General features: G+C 41.4%; 2 protein-coding genes across 2 annotated transcripts; both read left to right on the top strand.

Annotated features, from left to right (window-relative positions):
- Window positions 1–3,455: 3,455 nt before the first annotated feature.
- LOC131257971 (uncharacterized) lies at window positions 3,456–5,621 on the top strand. Its single transcript, XM_058258966.1, has 2 exons — window positions 3,456–3,819; window positions 4,678–5,621. Exons 1-2 carry the CDS (start codon window positions 3,491–3,493, stop codon window positions 5,531–5,533), a joined length of 1,185 nt encoding a protein of 394 aa, XP_058114949.1. The 5' UTR covers window positions 3,456–3,490; the 3' UTR covers window positions 5,534–5,621.
- A 4,338-nt stretch (window positions 5,622–9,959) lies between these two features.
- Window positions 9,960–14,535, top strand: LOC131257970 (uncharacterized). Its single transcript, XM_058258965.1, has 2 exons — window positions 9,960–10,764; window positions 13,548–14,535. The coding sequence occupies exons 1-2, from the start codon at window positions 10,436–10,438 to the stop codon at window positions 14,401–14,403; spliced, it is 1,185 nt and encodes a 394-aa protein (XP_058114948.1). The 5' UTR covers window positions 9,960–10,435; the 3' UTR covers window positions 14,404–14,535.

Genomic DNA, 14,535 nt, shown 5'->3' with positions numbered 1-14,535 from the left:
GATTAGGACCTTGGCCAGTGGGCCTAAACGAAGGTTCGGGATTAAGACCTTGGTCGGTGGGCCTAAATGAAGGTTCGGGATTAGGACCTTGGCCTATGTGGCCTAAATTATCGAGTTCGGAAGTAGGACCCTTGTTCATGTGAAGAGCATAAATCTCGGGTTCGAGAGTAAGACCTTGGCCTATGTGGCCTAAACTTTAAGTTTAGGAATTATGATATTTGATCTTGTGTAGGGCATAAATTGTAGAGTCATTGCGTAGGGCTATAAAGGTTTGAGGTGAACCTGATTTTAAACCTTAGGTAATGAAATCCGGTGTACTCTGGTATTGAGTGTGGATGCCGGGAGTCGAGTAGGCACATAACCGAACCACTATATATGATCGTGTTTGGGATTGTTATTTGCGCATTTATTTAATTATGTTTATGTGTCTTGAATGTTTAATTGTAATGTATGATTAGATGAATGTTTAGGATTGACAAAAATCACATCCCACACACTCATATACAGTCTTATATAAGTTAATTACTTATCTTGCATATCTGACCTATGTGATTGGACCCTCTATTGGCTTGGAAGCTTTTAGAGTTATATTGCCTTGCTTAGTTTTATTGCAAATCATTTTAAGTTAGGCAATTAGAATTTTAAATTGGTATAATTTTTAATTGATCCTAATCACCCCCTTCTAGGACTTAGTCTATATTATATAACTTCGTCATATTCCGCACTTAGACGCATTGCGGCTCATTACCGCAATTTCAGATTCCAGTGAAGAAATTGGTGTTTTGGATTAAAACACAAGTGAATTTGAAAGATTCAGACCTATAAACTCATCATCTAACATAAAAACACATAAAAAGGTAAATGGAATTGAGCTTCTCTAGAAAAACCTGTAACAGCCGATATGGGGACTGTAACGGCCATTGTGGTTCCTTTTTTCTCATACACCTCGCTTCGGGCCCATATCGCATAATGGCCATGGCCATTACTAGTACAAATCAGTCGTTACGGCCAAAACGTAACCGTTTTGGTACACCTTAGTTAGACCCACGTATTTCATGATTTGAATATTGCATCTTCCGGCCATAGTGGCACATATGGTGGAGTATAGATGGCATTTCTAGTACATGCGTATGGGCTTAGTGAAGCTCTACAGAGGAATAGACATAATATAAAATGCTGAATGGAAAATAGACAAATGGAAATAATTGAAAGCAACCAAGGAGAAACACATACCCGCCAATGTCTTCATCACTAAGGTAGATTTTCCAAAAGCATAATTCTTCAAAATAAAACAATATAAAGGATTAGAGGGTGGCAACTATTGTTCATGTTTAAAAGAACCTAAATGTGCCTAAAGATACAAACATGTGCATGTCCACCAGAAGTGACAGGACTAAGGATTGCAGAAATCAACATGTTGAATGGCTGCATACCTTTGAGCTAACACTTAAAAAGATCTTGAAAGAAAGAACATATCAGAAAGCAGCCTGACAGAACCGATACACAATCAAAGGAATGCAAAGCAGGGCAACTATATCACACTTGCAAATATTTGTCAAGCAGAATACACCACTGGTGAACAAAAGAATCCTCGATACTTGATGAAAGAAACTTCTTTGGAGGCAAATGTAATGTATAATTGGGTATATCTGTAAGATGCGGATGGAGTCGCTCAAAGTTTCTGTATCTGCAGACAATAAGTCATAAAATATCAGTCGAAATTCCCAAATGTAGAACTCTCCATTCTGATGCAGAAAGACACTCTAGGAACTGTCTTAGACTCTTAGTCCCATGGATTTTAGAAAATATTTGACTACCAACAGGATTGATGAGAAAAGAACGGTGGTCAGAAGGTATGCTAGAGGACAAAAAATTTTCTCGACCTACGATATACATAGCTAAGATAAAAGTATTTCAAAAGAGAAGTACCTTCTTTTCACAAACCAAGTCTTATTCTCTGCATCCCTCACAGCAATTGAATAAACTGCAAAAGATTTTGACCCAATCTTCTCGAAATATGCTCCCACAACCTATAGAAAAATTATAAGCTCTATGATATGAAGCAAAGATACAATGTAAAGATAAATTAAAAGGTTCGTATAAGATAGAAATATGAAAGTAAAGATGTTAATGAAGCTACCATGACCTTAACCATTTTCATCTTTCTCAAGATACCCCACAGGGAAACGGATTGGCTACTCCCCCTGACACCAGCTCCGTGGCTGGTGGTCAGTGCTCTGTGGGCTCCACCATGATGTATGTATTGCATCCATTCCGTTCATCCATTTTTACAGATCATTTTATTGCTTGATCCCAAAAATAAGGGGATATAAATCTCAGGTGGACCACACCACATGAAAAAAAAAATGATTGGATATCAACCATTAAAATCCACCTATGGCCCTCTATACTGTTTATTTGACATCCAATATGTTGATTAGGTCATACAGGCCCAGATTAAGAGAAAAAACAAATATCAGCTTGATCCAAAACTTTTATGGCCCCCAAAATGTTTTTAATGGTCGACTCTCATTCAACACTTTTTCCTATAATGTGGTCCACTAGAGATTTGGATATATCTCATTTTTGTACTTACACCGTAAAATGATCTGTAAAAATAGATGGATGGAATGGATGAAACACATACATCATGCTATGGCCCACATAGCACCGACTACCAGCCATTGGCTGGTGTCGAGGGGAGTAGCCAATCCGTTCTGCCCGGACGGATTACTGTCCGGGCGGGGGTAGGACGCAATCCGCGTCCAGTCAGAGAAGTCCAGCGGCAAGCCAGGTCAACTTGAGGCGAGTCACTCTCAACGCCAGCTATGATGTTCCGAGAGATTTTATTATTATTATTATTATTATTTTGGCATTATCCACCCATTAGGTGGGCTACCAAACTACACCTGCCCGTTCCGAAGGGCAGGGGCACCGAGTGGCCACCGTGATCTAGGGGTTTTATCCCCACCGTTCATCTATTTTTCCCTATCACTTTAAGATATATGCTCAAAACTTAGGCACATCCAAGACAAAGGTGGACCACACAATGGGGATTAATCTCTTTCCATTAAAAACTTCCTGGGGCCACAGAAGTTTTTGATCGAGCTGATATTCAAGGGGCCCTAGGAAAGTTTGACTAGTGAGTATCATTATCACTGCTGCTTTTTAAGTTGTGGCTCACTTGAGTCTTGGATCTGTTTAAATTTTAGTCTTAATCTATAAAACTCCACAAGGAAATGGATGAACGGTGTCGATAAAACCTATACATAACGGTAGGCAGAGGCCACTCAGAGCTCCTGCCCGTTCTCAGCATGAGACGAGCAGCGTAGGACGTAATCCACCGGCTCGATAATCCAACAGTGGGCCCCACACCATGAATTTAGTCAAAAGATCAGTGGAGGACTCCACCTCTCACAAGACGACCTGTGAAGTGTCTTTTTTAGATTGAAGAAGCTAAACGAAGGAAGAAGAAAGAAAGAAAGAAAAAATGTATGTGACACGGCCTCTTTCAATCTACACAAAATCTCCAGATGCGGCACTTGAGCCACCGCCGGAAGGTCCGAATTCGGGTTATCTAACGTTCATGGATGAAGAATCAGAGGCGGAGAGGGCGTGCTGTTGGGGAACTTGTAAAAGTGATCGTCTTAAGAGCCTCCCATTTCCTCACAATAAGATCCTCACCGTCGAATACATACAACATCCCGAATGCCAGATGGTTAGGATTGTCTCCAACAAGGCCCTCTTCATTCCAGTTCTTGATCAGCCATTGTCTTCTAATCGGTACTATGTTATAAATGCAAATGCGAAATTCAAAGGGTAAAATCTCTTTCATCTAAGATTTCATTGTAGCTTTTTTCTTCTTCTTCTTCTTTTTTTCTCTCTTTTTGGGTTTTACCATGAAGATCATCACTGCAAAGGGGGAGGGGGTTGATCCAAGCATCGGGTGGGCCACACAGTCAGAGGAAAATATGGATGGTGATGGTATGATTCCGCGTATGGGTGTGGACAACCAAATCAATGGATTGGGTAGTGACCCCTTTGAAGTTGGAATAGCTCTGGGCCATACCATGATGTACTTTTTTTTAAATCCACTCCGTCCATCCATTTTTCCATGTCATTTTAGGGCATGAGCTGAAAATTAAGGTAGACCCAAATCTTAGGCGGACCACACTACAAGAAACAGTGGTGATTCAACACTGACCATTTAAAACTTACCAGGACCAGCAGTAATGTCTATTTACTGTCCAACCATAATGTTTATTTGCCATCCAATCTGTACTCCAAGTCATATAGACCTGGATGAAGTAGAAAAACACAAATATCAGCTTGATCCAGAACTTCCAGTTCAGTCTCCACTGCATTATGTTGCATGGTTCACTTGAGCTTTTGATATCCCTCGTTTTTTAGCTCATGCCTTAGAATGATATCTCAAAATGAATGGATCGATGTAAATATAACACATGCATCATGGCGGAGCCCACATAACTTTGCCACATCAACACACCACCCTGGTGGGGTGTGTGCTTACACCACTCGATTTGCCTCCCTACTATTCAGCCCCATGCTCGACCCCAAATGTGCCAAGCCCAAAAGCCCATGGGTCAGCCCGGCCCATTGGCATCCCAAAAAATATAAGTGCATACGCATTGATTAACTTTGGAATGACTCTTACAGAAAAGCACATACATGCTCAAGGGAGGTGGACGGGAGCACTTGCTGTTTCTGCACACACATCATAGACAAAAACCCACAAGATTTCGACCACAGAGATGTATATCAACAGGTAGAGATCCGCTGCTGCCGCAGCGGTGGCTACATTGCTAAGTCTGTAGCTCCAGACGGGTTCCCTCCATTTTTCCTGAGGAGAAAAGGTTGGAAGATTTACACGCGGACTCCTGTCCATCGCCAACTAGGCGAAGCTCATGGCGCTAACACCGCTCTCCGCGTGCGGTTACCAGAATTCGACTTCCCGCTCTCTTCTAAGCGTTCGGCGAGCATTGTAGTGGGGAAATGGTATTGTCCTTTCATGTTCATTAAGGAAGTATATAGTTTAAAATTTCAAATGGAGAGGTCCATGTTCTATGAAATGCGCCTCGAGAGGTTGTGGGAAGAGATTCATACATGCGAGAACGATGGGAACGAAGGAAATACTGTTGTTGTGAGTGCGACAATACGAAGCGAGTCGGCGAAAATTTTCGGGGTAGAAACCGTGCAAGAGGATGCAGGTGTGGTTGATGGGATGATGTGGTTGCGTGAGCCGCTAACTAGCATGGAAGAGAGGATGAGTGTGGGATTGAATATGGCAATTGTGGATAGAATGAAATGGGAAGCTTGTAAAGGAGGTTGGATTGATGGGAAAGAAAGGGATGTGAAGGTAGAGAAGGTGGAGGAATTTGGAGGGAGGAGGGAATGGAGGAAGTTTGGTTGTTATGTGTTGGTGGAGAGGTTTGCTCTGAAAAGGATGGATGGGAGTTCAGTGCTTGATTATGATTTTAGGCATACTCATGTAGTTCAATCTAAATGGGAATAATAAAATTTCTCATGTCATTATGTTGGATATTCTATTTCATATGTATTATTTTTTAAATGATGTGTGAAAAAGGAAGAAATTTTTAGAATTTGATTGGTTCCAACACCTTCATTTTTTTACTTTTTGGGTCATTTATGTATGGCCTACTTTATAACCTAATCTGATCCGTTGTTTTAATGTCGCGTGTATGATGATGGTTAGTTTGCATGGGAGTTAAATCATTTGAGAACCTGATTTGGTAAAAATATTTCAATGCATCCTTCTTAATTGTATTTCTGGGCTGATGGGTCTTAATGTGCTAGGTCCAAGCCAGATTGAGTATTGATCAGGTGAAAGACTCAAGGCCAGGCTCAACCCTATGGCAGCTGCTAGATACCTAGAGCCTGTAGGCAATTTTAAAAGGACACCGATGGCATCTAGCACTAATGAAAAAGAGCCATGTAAGTGTGTTAAGCATTAGATTTACAATGTAAAAGGTAAAATCATCATTTTGTATAGTGAATTTTTAACTTTTTACTAAATGTTCCATATCTGATACAGGCACGTGACACTTTTTCATTGTTATTAAAGAAGGTGCGGCCAACACTTTTTCATGGTGTAGTCCACTTGAGCTTAGATATGCTTCAATTTTGGCCTCCACCGTTAAAATGAGCTGGAAAAATGGATGAATGGTGTGGATAAACCACATACACTCAAAGTGGGTCCAACAGAGTTTACTCAGTACGATCAAAGTTTACTGAGTAACTCAATGTGCAATCCAATTTCAGATTTCACATATACACCAAGGTAGGCCTACCTGAGCCTTCCTTCCTTTCTTTGTTTAAGTCTTGTTTATTACCATTACATTAGGATGCCCATTGCGTCCAACCCGTCCGGGCAGGGCTCCGTGGGGCTACCGTGATGTGAGTGTTTTATCCACACCGTTCATCGTTTTTCTCAGATCATTGTTTTTCTCAAATCATTTTATAGTATGAGACAAAATATGAGGCAGGTACAGGTCTTAAGTGGATCACAAGGTGGGGATTGAACGTACACCATTAAAAACTTCTTGGGAGATGGGTAAGTTTCGGATCAAGCTGATATTCGTTTTTTCACTTCATCCACGTCTGCATGACCTTATAAATAGGTTGGATTATAAATAAATAATAAATAAATAAATAAATATCACTGTGGCCTTTAGAAAGGTTTAAACAGTGGATGTCATTATCCCTGCAGCTTCTTTTGGTGTGGTCATATCTTAAAACGATATGAGAAAGCGCTTTATTTTTTGGATCATATCTTAAAATAATCTAAGAAAAGTGATGAACGGCATGGATAAAACACTTACATCATGGTGGCCCCTACAGAGCCTTGCCCAGACAGGGTTGGACGCAATCGCGACCATAATATTAATGGTAAATGTGGTTGGAGGTCCAACCAGGGGTGCACACGGTTCGGTTCAGTCCGGTTTTGGGGTGAAACCAGAACTGAACCGTTCCCTACGGTTCTAGGATTTTTGGAACCGGAACCAGACTGTTAGCACCCTAGAACCAAACTGGAACCGGACCGTGAAAACCAGTTCAATTCCAGATCGGTTCCACGGTTCTGGGCTTTTTAAACTCCAGCCCAATTACGGTGGGACCTAAGAAGTTTTTAATAGTGGGTGTTCAATGAGAATTGTTTCCTGTGGACGGCATGGATGTGCAACACATACATCAAAGTGGGCCCCACAGTGAGGGAAACACCCACTAATGTGTTACTCGGGTGCCTCCTAATCCGCTTCTTTATCGGGAATAAATGTCCCACCTTGATTTTAAAATAAGATCTTCCTACGTGAGAGCATCCATGAAGGGATCCCCATCGTCCGATCACCAAACATGGGCTCCACTCCTACAAACTCAAGGACCTGACTTCCGATAGAAAGGATTGTGCGGATGAGCTTCTCTTTATTTTCTATTTTCATATGTCCCCTTAAATTATAAAGAAAAATCTCAGAAATGCTTTTAATTTGGATACCCTATCCTAGAGTAGCAGTGTTTTGTAATGAGGACTTACAAAGTATAATAGCATAATGATATAAGAAATTTTAGTGAAAATACACAAACAAGCATAATGCAGTGAATGCTAGCTAAAAATCATGATGGGTTCTAAATTCAAAGAAGAAAGGAAAATTTTTATTAGTTGTAAATACACAAACAAACATAATACAGGGAACTTAGGGTTTTTTATTTTTTATTTTAAACGAAAGTTCGAATCCACAGTTTCGATCCACGATTCGGATCTATGATTTGTGTAACGGTTTGGATCCACGGTTCGGATCTACGATTCGATTCAATGGTTCAATTCGGTTCTACAGGGTCCTAAACCGAAACCGATCCGTAATCAACGTTTTTGAAAATTTTGGAACTGAATCCGGACCATTAGCACCTTAGAACCGGACCAAACCGGATTGATCCAACGGTTCCGGTCCGGTTACACATTCCAACGGGTCGATGTGCATCCCTAGGTCCAACCGGTTGGACTTTGAGAGTTAATAGCATCATTTCTTATGGAGCAGATTAGGTAAGACCCTGAATCCACCAGGGTGAGACTCTAAGGACCCATTGAAACGTGTGTGACTAAATCCACGCCGTCCATCAATATTGAAACAAATCCAAATCTAAGGTGGACCATAATACAAGAATAAGCGGTAATTGACCATTAAAAACTTCTAATGGGCCACAAAAGTTTTGGATCAAGCTGATATTTGTGTGGTCTCTTCATCCAAATCTTTGTTACCTTATCAAGATGTATGAATAAACATTTCAGTGGCCCCATGAAGTTTTTAATGGTGGGAATTCAATCACTATTATTTCCTTTAGTATGGTCCACATAAGATTTGAATCTACTTCATTTTTGGATCATCCACTAAAAAGATCTTTCAATACGATTGGATGGTAAGGATTTAAGGCACATACATCACTGTAAGCCCCAGGGTGAGGAAACGGATTGGCTACTCCCCCTGCCACCAGCCCATTGGCTGGTGGTCGGTGCTATGTAGGCCCACCATGATGTATGTGTTTCATCCATTTTTACGGATCATTTTAGTACTTTATCCCAAAATGAGAGGGATATAAATCTAAGGTGGACCACACCAAAGGAAAACAATAGTGATTGGATTCCACCATTAGAATCCTCCTAAGGCCCCATTGTACTGTTTATTTGACATCCCATCTATTGATTAGGTCATACAGACACAGATGCAGGGAAAAAACAAAGATCAGCTTGATCCAAAACTTTTATGGGCCCCCAAAAAGTTTTTAACGGTCGATGTTCATTAAACACTTTTTCCTGTAATGTGGTCAACTTGAGAGTGGTATATACCTCATTTTTTATTTCATAACATAAAATGATCTAGAAAAATAGATGGACGGCATGGATGAAACACATACATCATGGTGGGGTCCACAGAGAACCGACCAGCGAGAGTGGCCAATCCGTTTCCCTGCAGTAAGGGGTCTCACCTAATCCGCTCCCATCTGTCATGCTAGTCAGAGAAGTCCAGCTGCAAGCCACGTCAAGTTGAGGCCAGTCACTCTCAACGCCAGCTATGATGTTTCAAGAGATTTTTTATTTCTTATTTTTGCATTATCCATCCATTACTATTAGGATGGCTACCAAACTAGTTGCTCACTACACTTACCCATTCCAAAGGGCAGGGGCACTGAGTGGCCACCGTTGACGCAGGGATGAACGTGATGAGGATAACTACCCCGAATCCACGGAGCTTCTCTGAACTCCTCACAGAGACTTCTCGAATCCACGAGGAAAAGAAAGCAGAAAAAAGAAATAAATTCTAATAAATTCGAAATTGATTAATTGATGAATAAAAACGAGTTCACAACCCTTTAAATAGGGCTACCAAGCAATGGGAAAGAAATTAGAAGCAAACTACAACTCAAACTCTTAGAATCCGCGACTTACCATAAATAATAAACTTACTATTTATAGACGGTCGTGATGTCTACTAGTGCGCAAGGTTTTCGGCCAAAAATAGTAAGTGTCCTATTTGGCTTTACCAAACCGTTCTCCTAATTATTCTAAGCTCTTTTCACGTTGGGCGCAACTCCTAAAGCCCGACGGATGAAGAGTTATAATCAAACTAAAACTTACTATTTATAGTAAAAACGAAATTAAAACAGGGAAACGACCATCAATCCAGGGGTTTTTCGCAATTCCGGGCTGCGCAACCCGGCATAGCAGGGTTGGTTGGCTTCAGTAGCTCGTTCTACCCCAAAATCATATATTTTACGTCAGATAACTCATTCCGGATTGCAAGATACGCCCGATTTAAGGTTCGATGGTCTGGATCACTTCTGTCGTTGACCGGGCCTTTTCTGATCCATCTTGACCATGTAATTGTCTGCGACCCACTCTACAACAGTCGTGATACAAGGGGTTTTATCCCCACAGTTCATCTATTTTTTCCTGTTATTTCAAGATATAGCATCAAAACTGAGGCAGATCCAAGAAAAAGGTGGACCACACATTGGGGATTAAACTCTTACCATTGAAAACTTCTTGGGGCCACAGAAGTTTTGAATCGAGCTGATATTCAGTGGGTCCTAAGAAAGTTTGAACAGCGAGCATCATCATCACTGCTGCTTCTTAAGGTGTGGCTCAATTGAGTCTTGGAATCTACCTAACTTTTGGTCTTATTCTGTAAAACCCCGCAACGAAATGGATGAACGGTGTGGATAAACCCATACATCACGGTAGCCAGGAAGCCACTCAGAGCTCCTGCTCAATAATCCAACTGTGGGCCCCACCATGAATTTCGTCAAAAGTTCAGTGGAGGATTTACCTCTCACAAGACGACCTGAGAAGAGTCTTTTTTAGATTGAAGTAGCTAAACAAAAGAAGAAAAAGAAAGAAGAGAAAAAAATGTATGTGACACGGCCTCGTTCGATCTACACAAAATCTCCAGGAGCGGCCACTGAGCCACCGCCGGAAGGCCCGAATTCGGGTTATCTAACGTACATGGATGAAGAATCAGAGGCGGAGAGGACGTGTTGTTGGGGAACTTGTAGAAGTGATCGTGTTAAGAGCCTCCCGTTTCCTCAGAATAAGATCCTCACCGTCGAATACATACAACATCCCGTACAGCAGAAGGTTACTATTGTCTCCAACAAGGCCCTCTTCATTCCAGTTCTTGATCAGCCATTGTCTTCTAATCGGTACTATGTTATAAATGCAGATGCGAAATTCAAAGGGTAAAATCTCTTTCATCTTAGATTTCATTGTAGCTTTTTAATTTCTTCTTCTTCTTCTTTTTTTTTTTCTCTTTTTGGATTTTACCATGAAGATCATCACTGCAGAGGGGGGAGGGGGTTGATCCAAGCATCAGGTGGGCCACACGGTCAGAGAAAAAAAATGGATGATGATGGTATGATTCCGTGTATAGGTGTGGACAACCTAATCAGTGGATGGGAATGGTTTCCGAGGGACTCGGATTGGGTAGTGACCCCTTTAAGTTGGAATAGCTCTGGGCCATAGCATGATGTATTTTTTTTAATCCACGCCGTCCATCCATTTTTCCATGTCATTTTAGGGCACGAACTGAAAATTGAGGTAGACCCAAATCTTAGGCGGACCACACTACAGGAAAAAGTGGTAATTCAACACTGACCATTTAAAACTTCCTATAGGACCAGCTGTAATGTTTATTTACTGTCCAACCATTGATTAGATCACATAAACGTGGATGATGGGAAAACATAAATATCAGCTTTATCTAAAACTTTTGTGAGCCCCAAGAAGTTTTTAACGGTAGTCATTTAGTCACCACTGTTTTATGTAGTGTGGTCCACCTGAGATTTAGATCTGCCACCTTTTTGGGTTCATGCGCTAAAATGAGCTGGAAAAACGGATAGATGGCGTGGATTTTTAAAAAAAAATACATCACGGTGGGCCCACACCTACACCCTTCCTAGAGGGGTCACTACCGAATTCGAGTCCATTTTTAGGACAAGTAGTCTTTATAGTGGGCCCCACATTTTAGATGGGTTGGATTTTACTGCTCAGGTGATACTTTGGCGGGAAAAACTGGGGCTACATGTTGTAGGTGAACGTTTATGCATACTAAATATTAATCTGATTTCATTAGCCATCAGTTAATATTTATAATTTACACCCTTCAAGAGTTATATTAGAAACAACTGTTGTGTTTGGACAAATGAGCAATGCATCTGTCAATCAGGGCCGTCCATACAACTCGTGGGCAATCTTTCTACTTTCTTGTTCTTCTTCTATTTTGGCACCATTTGAAAATTTTAATGATGACTCTTCAACCATACACGTGGCATAATGGTACAGCAATCCAAACTGTCTGAATGGCTAACCCAACTGCAATGGAGCATAATGTAGAAAATTCACTGAGAAGATGATATTAACCATCTGAGTTGAGTTGGCCTTTGATTTTTGACCATTCTGTTTAACCATCCTTTTGATGGCTGTGATGTTTCAAATTTTGAATGTCTTAGGTCGGACCCATGCCCTGGCACTGCCATCGGGCTTATTATTCTTAAGCAGGTGGTGTGTTGACCTGGCAAAGTTATGTGGGCCCAACCATGGTGTGTGTTCCATCCATCCCTTTTGAGAGATAATTTTAAGACATGAGCCTAAAAATGAAGCAGATACGGGCTGCCAACGAGCTGGGCCTAGGATAACTCTTGGCCTGTATTTTGAACTGTTTTGGGCTGAGCAGTCAGGCTAACCCTATTCAAAATTCTGATTTTTCTGGCCCAAATCTGGCCATTGAAACCCATTATCCAAATCTCAAGTGCACCACGCCACAAAAGGCAATGGGATAATGATGCACACTGTTGAAACCTTCCTCGGGCCCACCATAATGTTTATTTGCCATCCAATCTATGCTCCAGGTCACACTGACCTAGATACCTGGATGAAGTAAAACCACAAATATCAGCTTGATCCAAAACTTCTGAGGCTTGGGAGAAGTTTTCAGTGATATGTATTCAATCTCTACTACATTCTATTGTGTGGTTCACTTGAGATTTGGATCTGCCTAATTTTTGGACTTTTGCCCTAAAATGATATCTCAAAATGGATGGACGATGTGGATATAACACATACATCATGGTGGAGCCCACATAACTTTGACATCAACGCCCCCCGCCCCCCCTCCGGTGTGTGCTTACACCACTCAATCTGCCTCCCTACCAGGGCTGAAAGTGGCAGGTTCAACCCGACCCGTGACCAATCTGACATTGGGTTGGGCTAGGGCATGATGTATCGGCTTCAGTTTCAAGCTTGGGTTATACAAATACCAACCCAATAAAACTTGAGTTGGGCTCGAGTTAAGATCTCAGGTTGCCTGAACCAACTTGAACCCGATCGATATATAAGTTATAAATTATAATTGAATGCAGATCAACTGTCTTGAAGGCAAATGAAATTCCAGTGCCATCGGGTTTTATTGGTCATGTGATTTCCAATGACTCAAGGTAACAAGATATGTTGGATTTCTCCCTCCCAAATAGATTGTGTGCTACACAACACGACTTTTAAAAGAGTAGCTGCATGTCTTATATATTAGCTTATTTGTTTAGAAGAAAATGAAGTGTTTTATACTAAACTACATATATAATTAATAAAATCATAGGTACAAAAAAATAAGATGTGTATTGAAATATAGTAGGCTAACATGATAACAAAAATATTAACATGTATCCACTTGACCAAACTAACCAGCCCGACTGAGACCACTTGGGTTGGGCTTGGTTTGAGAATTCCCAATCCGAGATTGGGTTGGCTTAAGTTAGGGTTGAGGTACAGGAACCTGGGGTTGGGATAAGGTTGAGCACCAACCCAAGTCGACTTTCAGCCCTACTCCCTACTATTCAGCCCCATGCCTGACCCTAAGTGGGCTAGGCCCAAAACCCAACAGGCCAAGCCGTTGGGCCAGCCCGGCCCATTGACAGCCCAAAAAATGTAAGTGCGCACACATTGATTATCTTTGGAATAACTCTTACAGGAAAGCACATACATGCTCGAGGGAGGCGGACGTGGGCACTTGCTGTTTCTCCAGACGCATCATAGACAAAAACCCACAAGATTTCGACCACAGAGATGTATATCAACAGGTAGAGATCCGCAGCTGCCGCAGTGGTGGCTACATTGCTAAGTCTGTAGCTCCAGATGGGTTCCCTCCAGTTTTCCTGAGGAGAAAAGGTTGGAAGATTTACACATGGACTCCTGTCCATCGCCAACTAGGCGAAGCTCATGGCGCCAACGCCGCTCTCCACATGCGCCTACCAGAATTCGACTTCCCGATCTCTTCTAAGCGCTCGGCGAGCATTGTTGTGGGGAAATGGTATTGTCCTTTCATGTTCATTAAGGAAGCATATAGTTTAAAATTTCAAATGGAGAGGTCTATGTTCTATGAAATGCACCTCGAGCGGTTATGGGAAGAGATTCATACATGTGAGAACGATGGGAACGAAGGAAATGTTGTTGTTGTGAGTGCGACAATACGAAGCGAGTCGGCAAAAATTTTCGGGGTAGAAACCGTGCAAGAGGATGCAGGTGTGGTTGATGGGATGATGTGGTTGCGTGGGCCGCTTACTAGCATGGAAGAGAGGATGAGTGTGGGATTGAATATGGGAATTGTGGATAGAATGAAATGGGAAGCTTGTAAAGGAGGTTGGATTGATGGGAAAGAAAGGGATGTGAAGGTAGAGAAGGTGGAGGAATTTGGAGGGAAGAGGGAATGGAGGAAGTTTGGTTGTTATGTGTTGGTGGAGAGGTTTGCTCTGAAAAGGATGGATGGGAGTTCAGTGCTTGATTATGATTTTAGGCACACCCATGTAGTTCAATCTAAATGGGAATGATAAAATTTCTCATGTCATTGTGTTGGATATTCTATTTCATATGTATTATTTTTTAAATGATGTGTGAAGTAAACAAGGAAGAATTTTTTTGAATTTGATTGAATCATTCAAAAAAATTTAGAATTTGTTTGA

Source organism: Magnolia sinica, chromosome 10 (genome assembly GCF_029962835.1).
Source record: "Magnolia sinica isolate HGM2019 chromosome 10, MsV1, whole genome shotgun sequence".
Lineage (NCBI taxonomy): Eukaryota > Viridiplantae > Streptophyta > Magnoliopsida > Magnoliales > Magnoliaceae > Magnolia > Magnolia sinica.
Note: the sequence above shows the minus strand (reverse complement) of the source record. Positions and strands in the feature narration are given on the sequence as shown.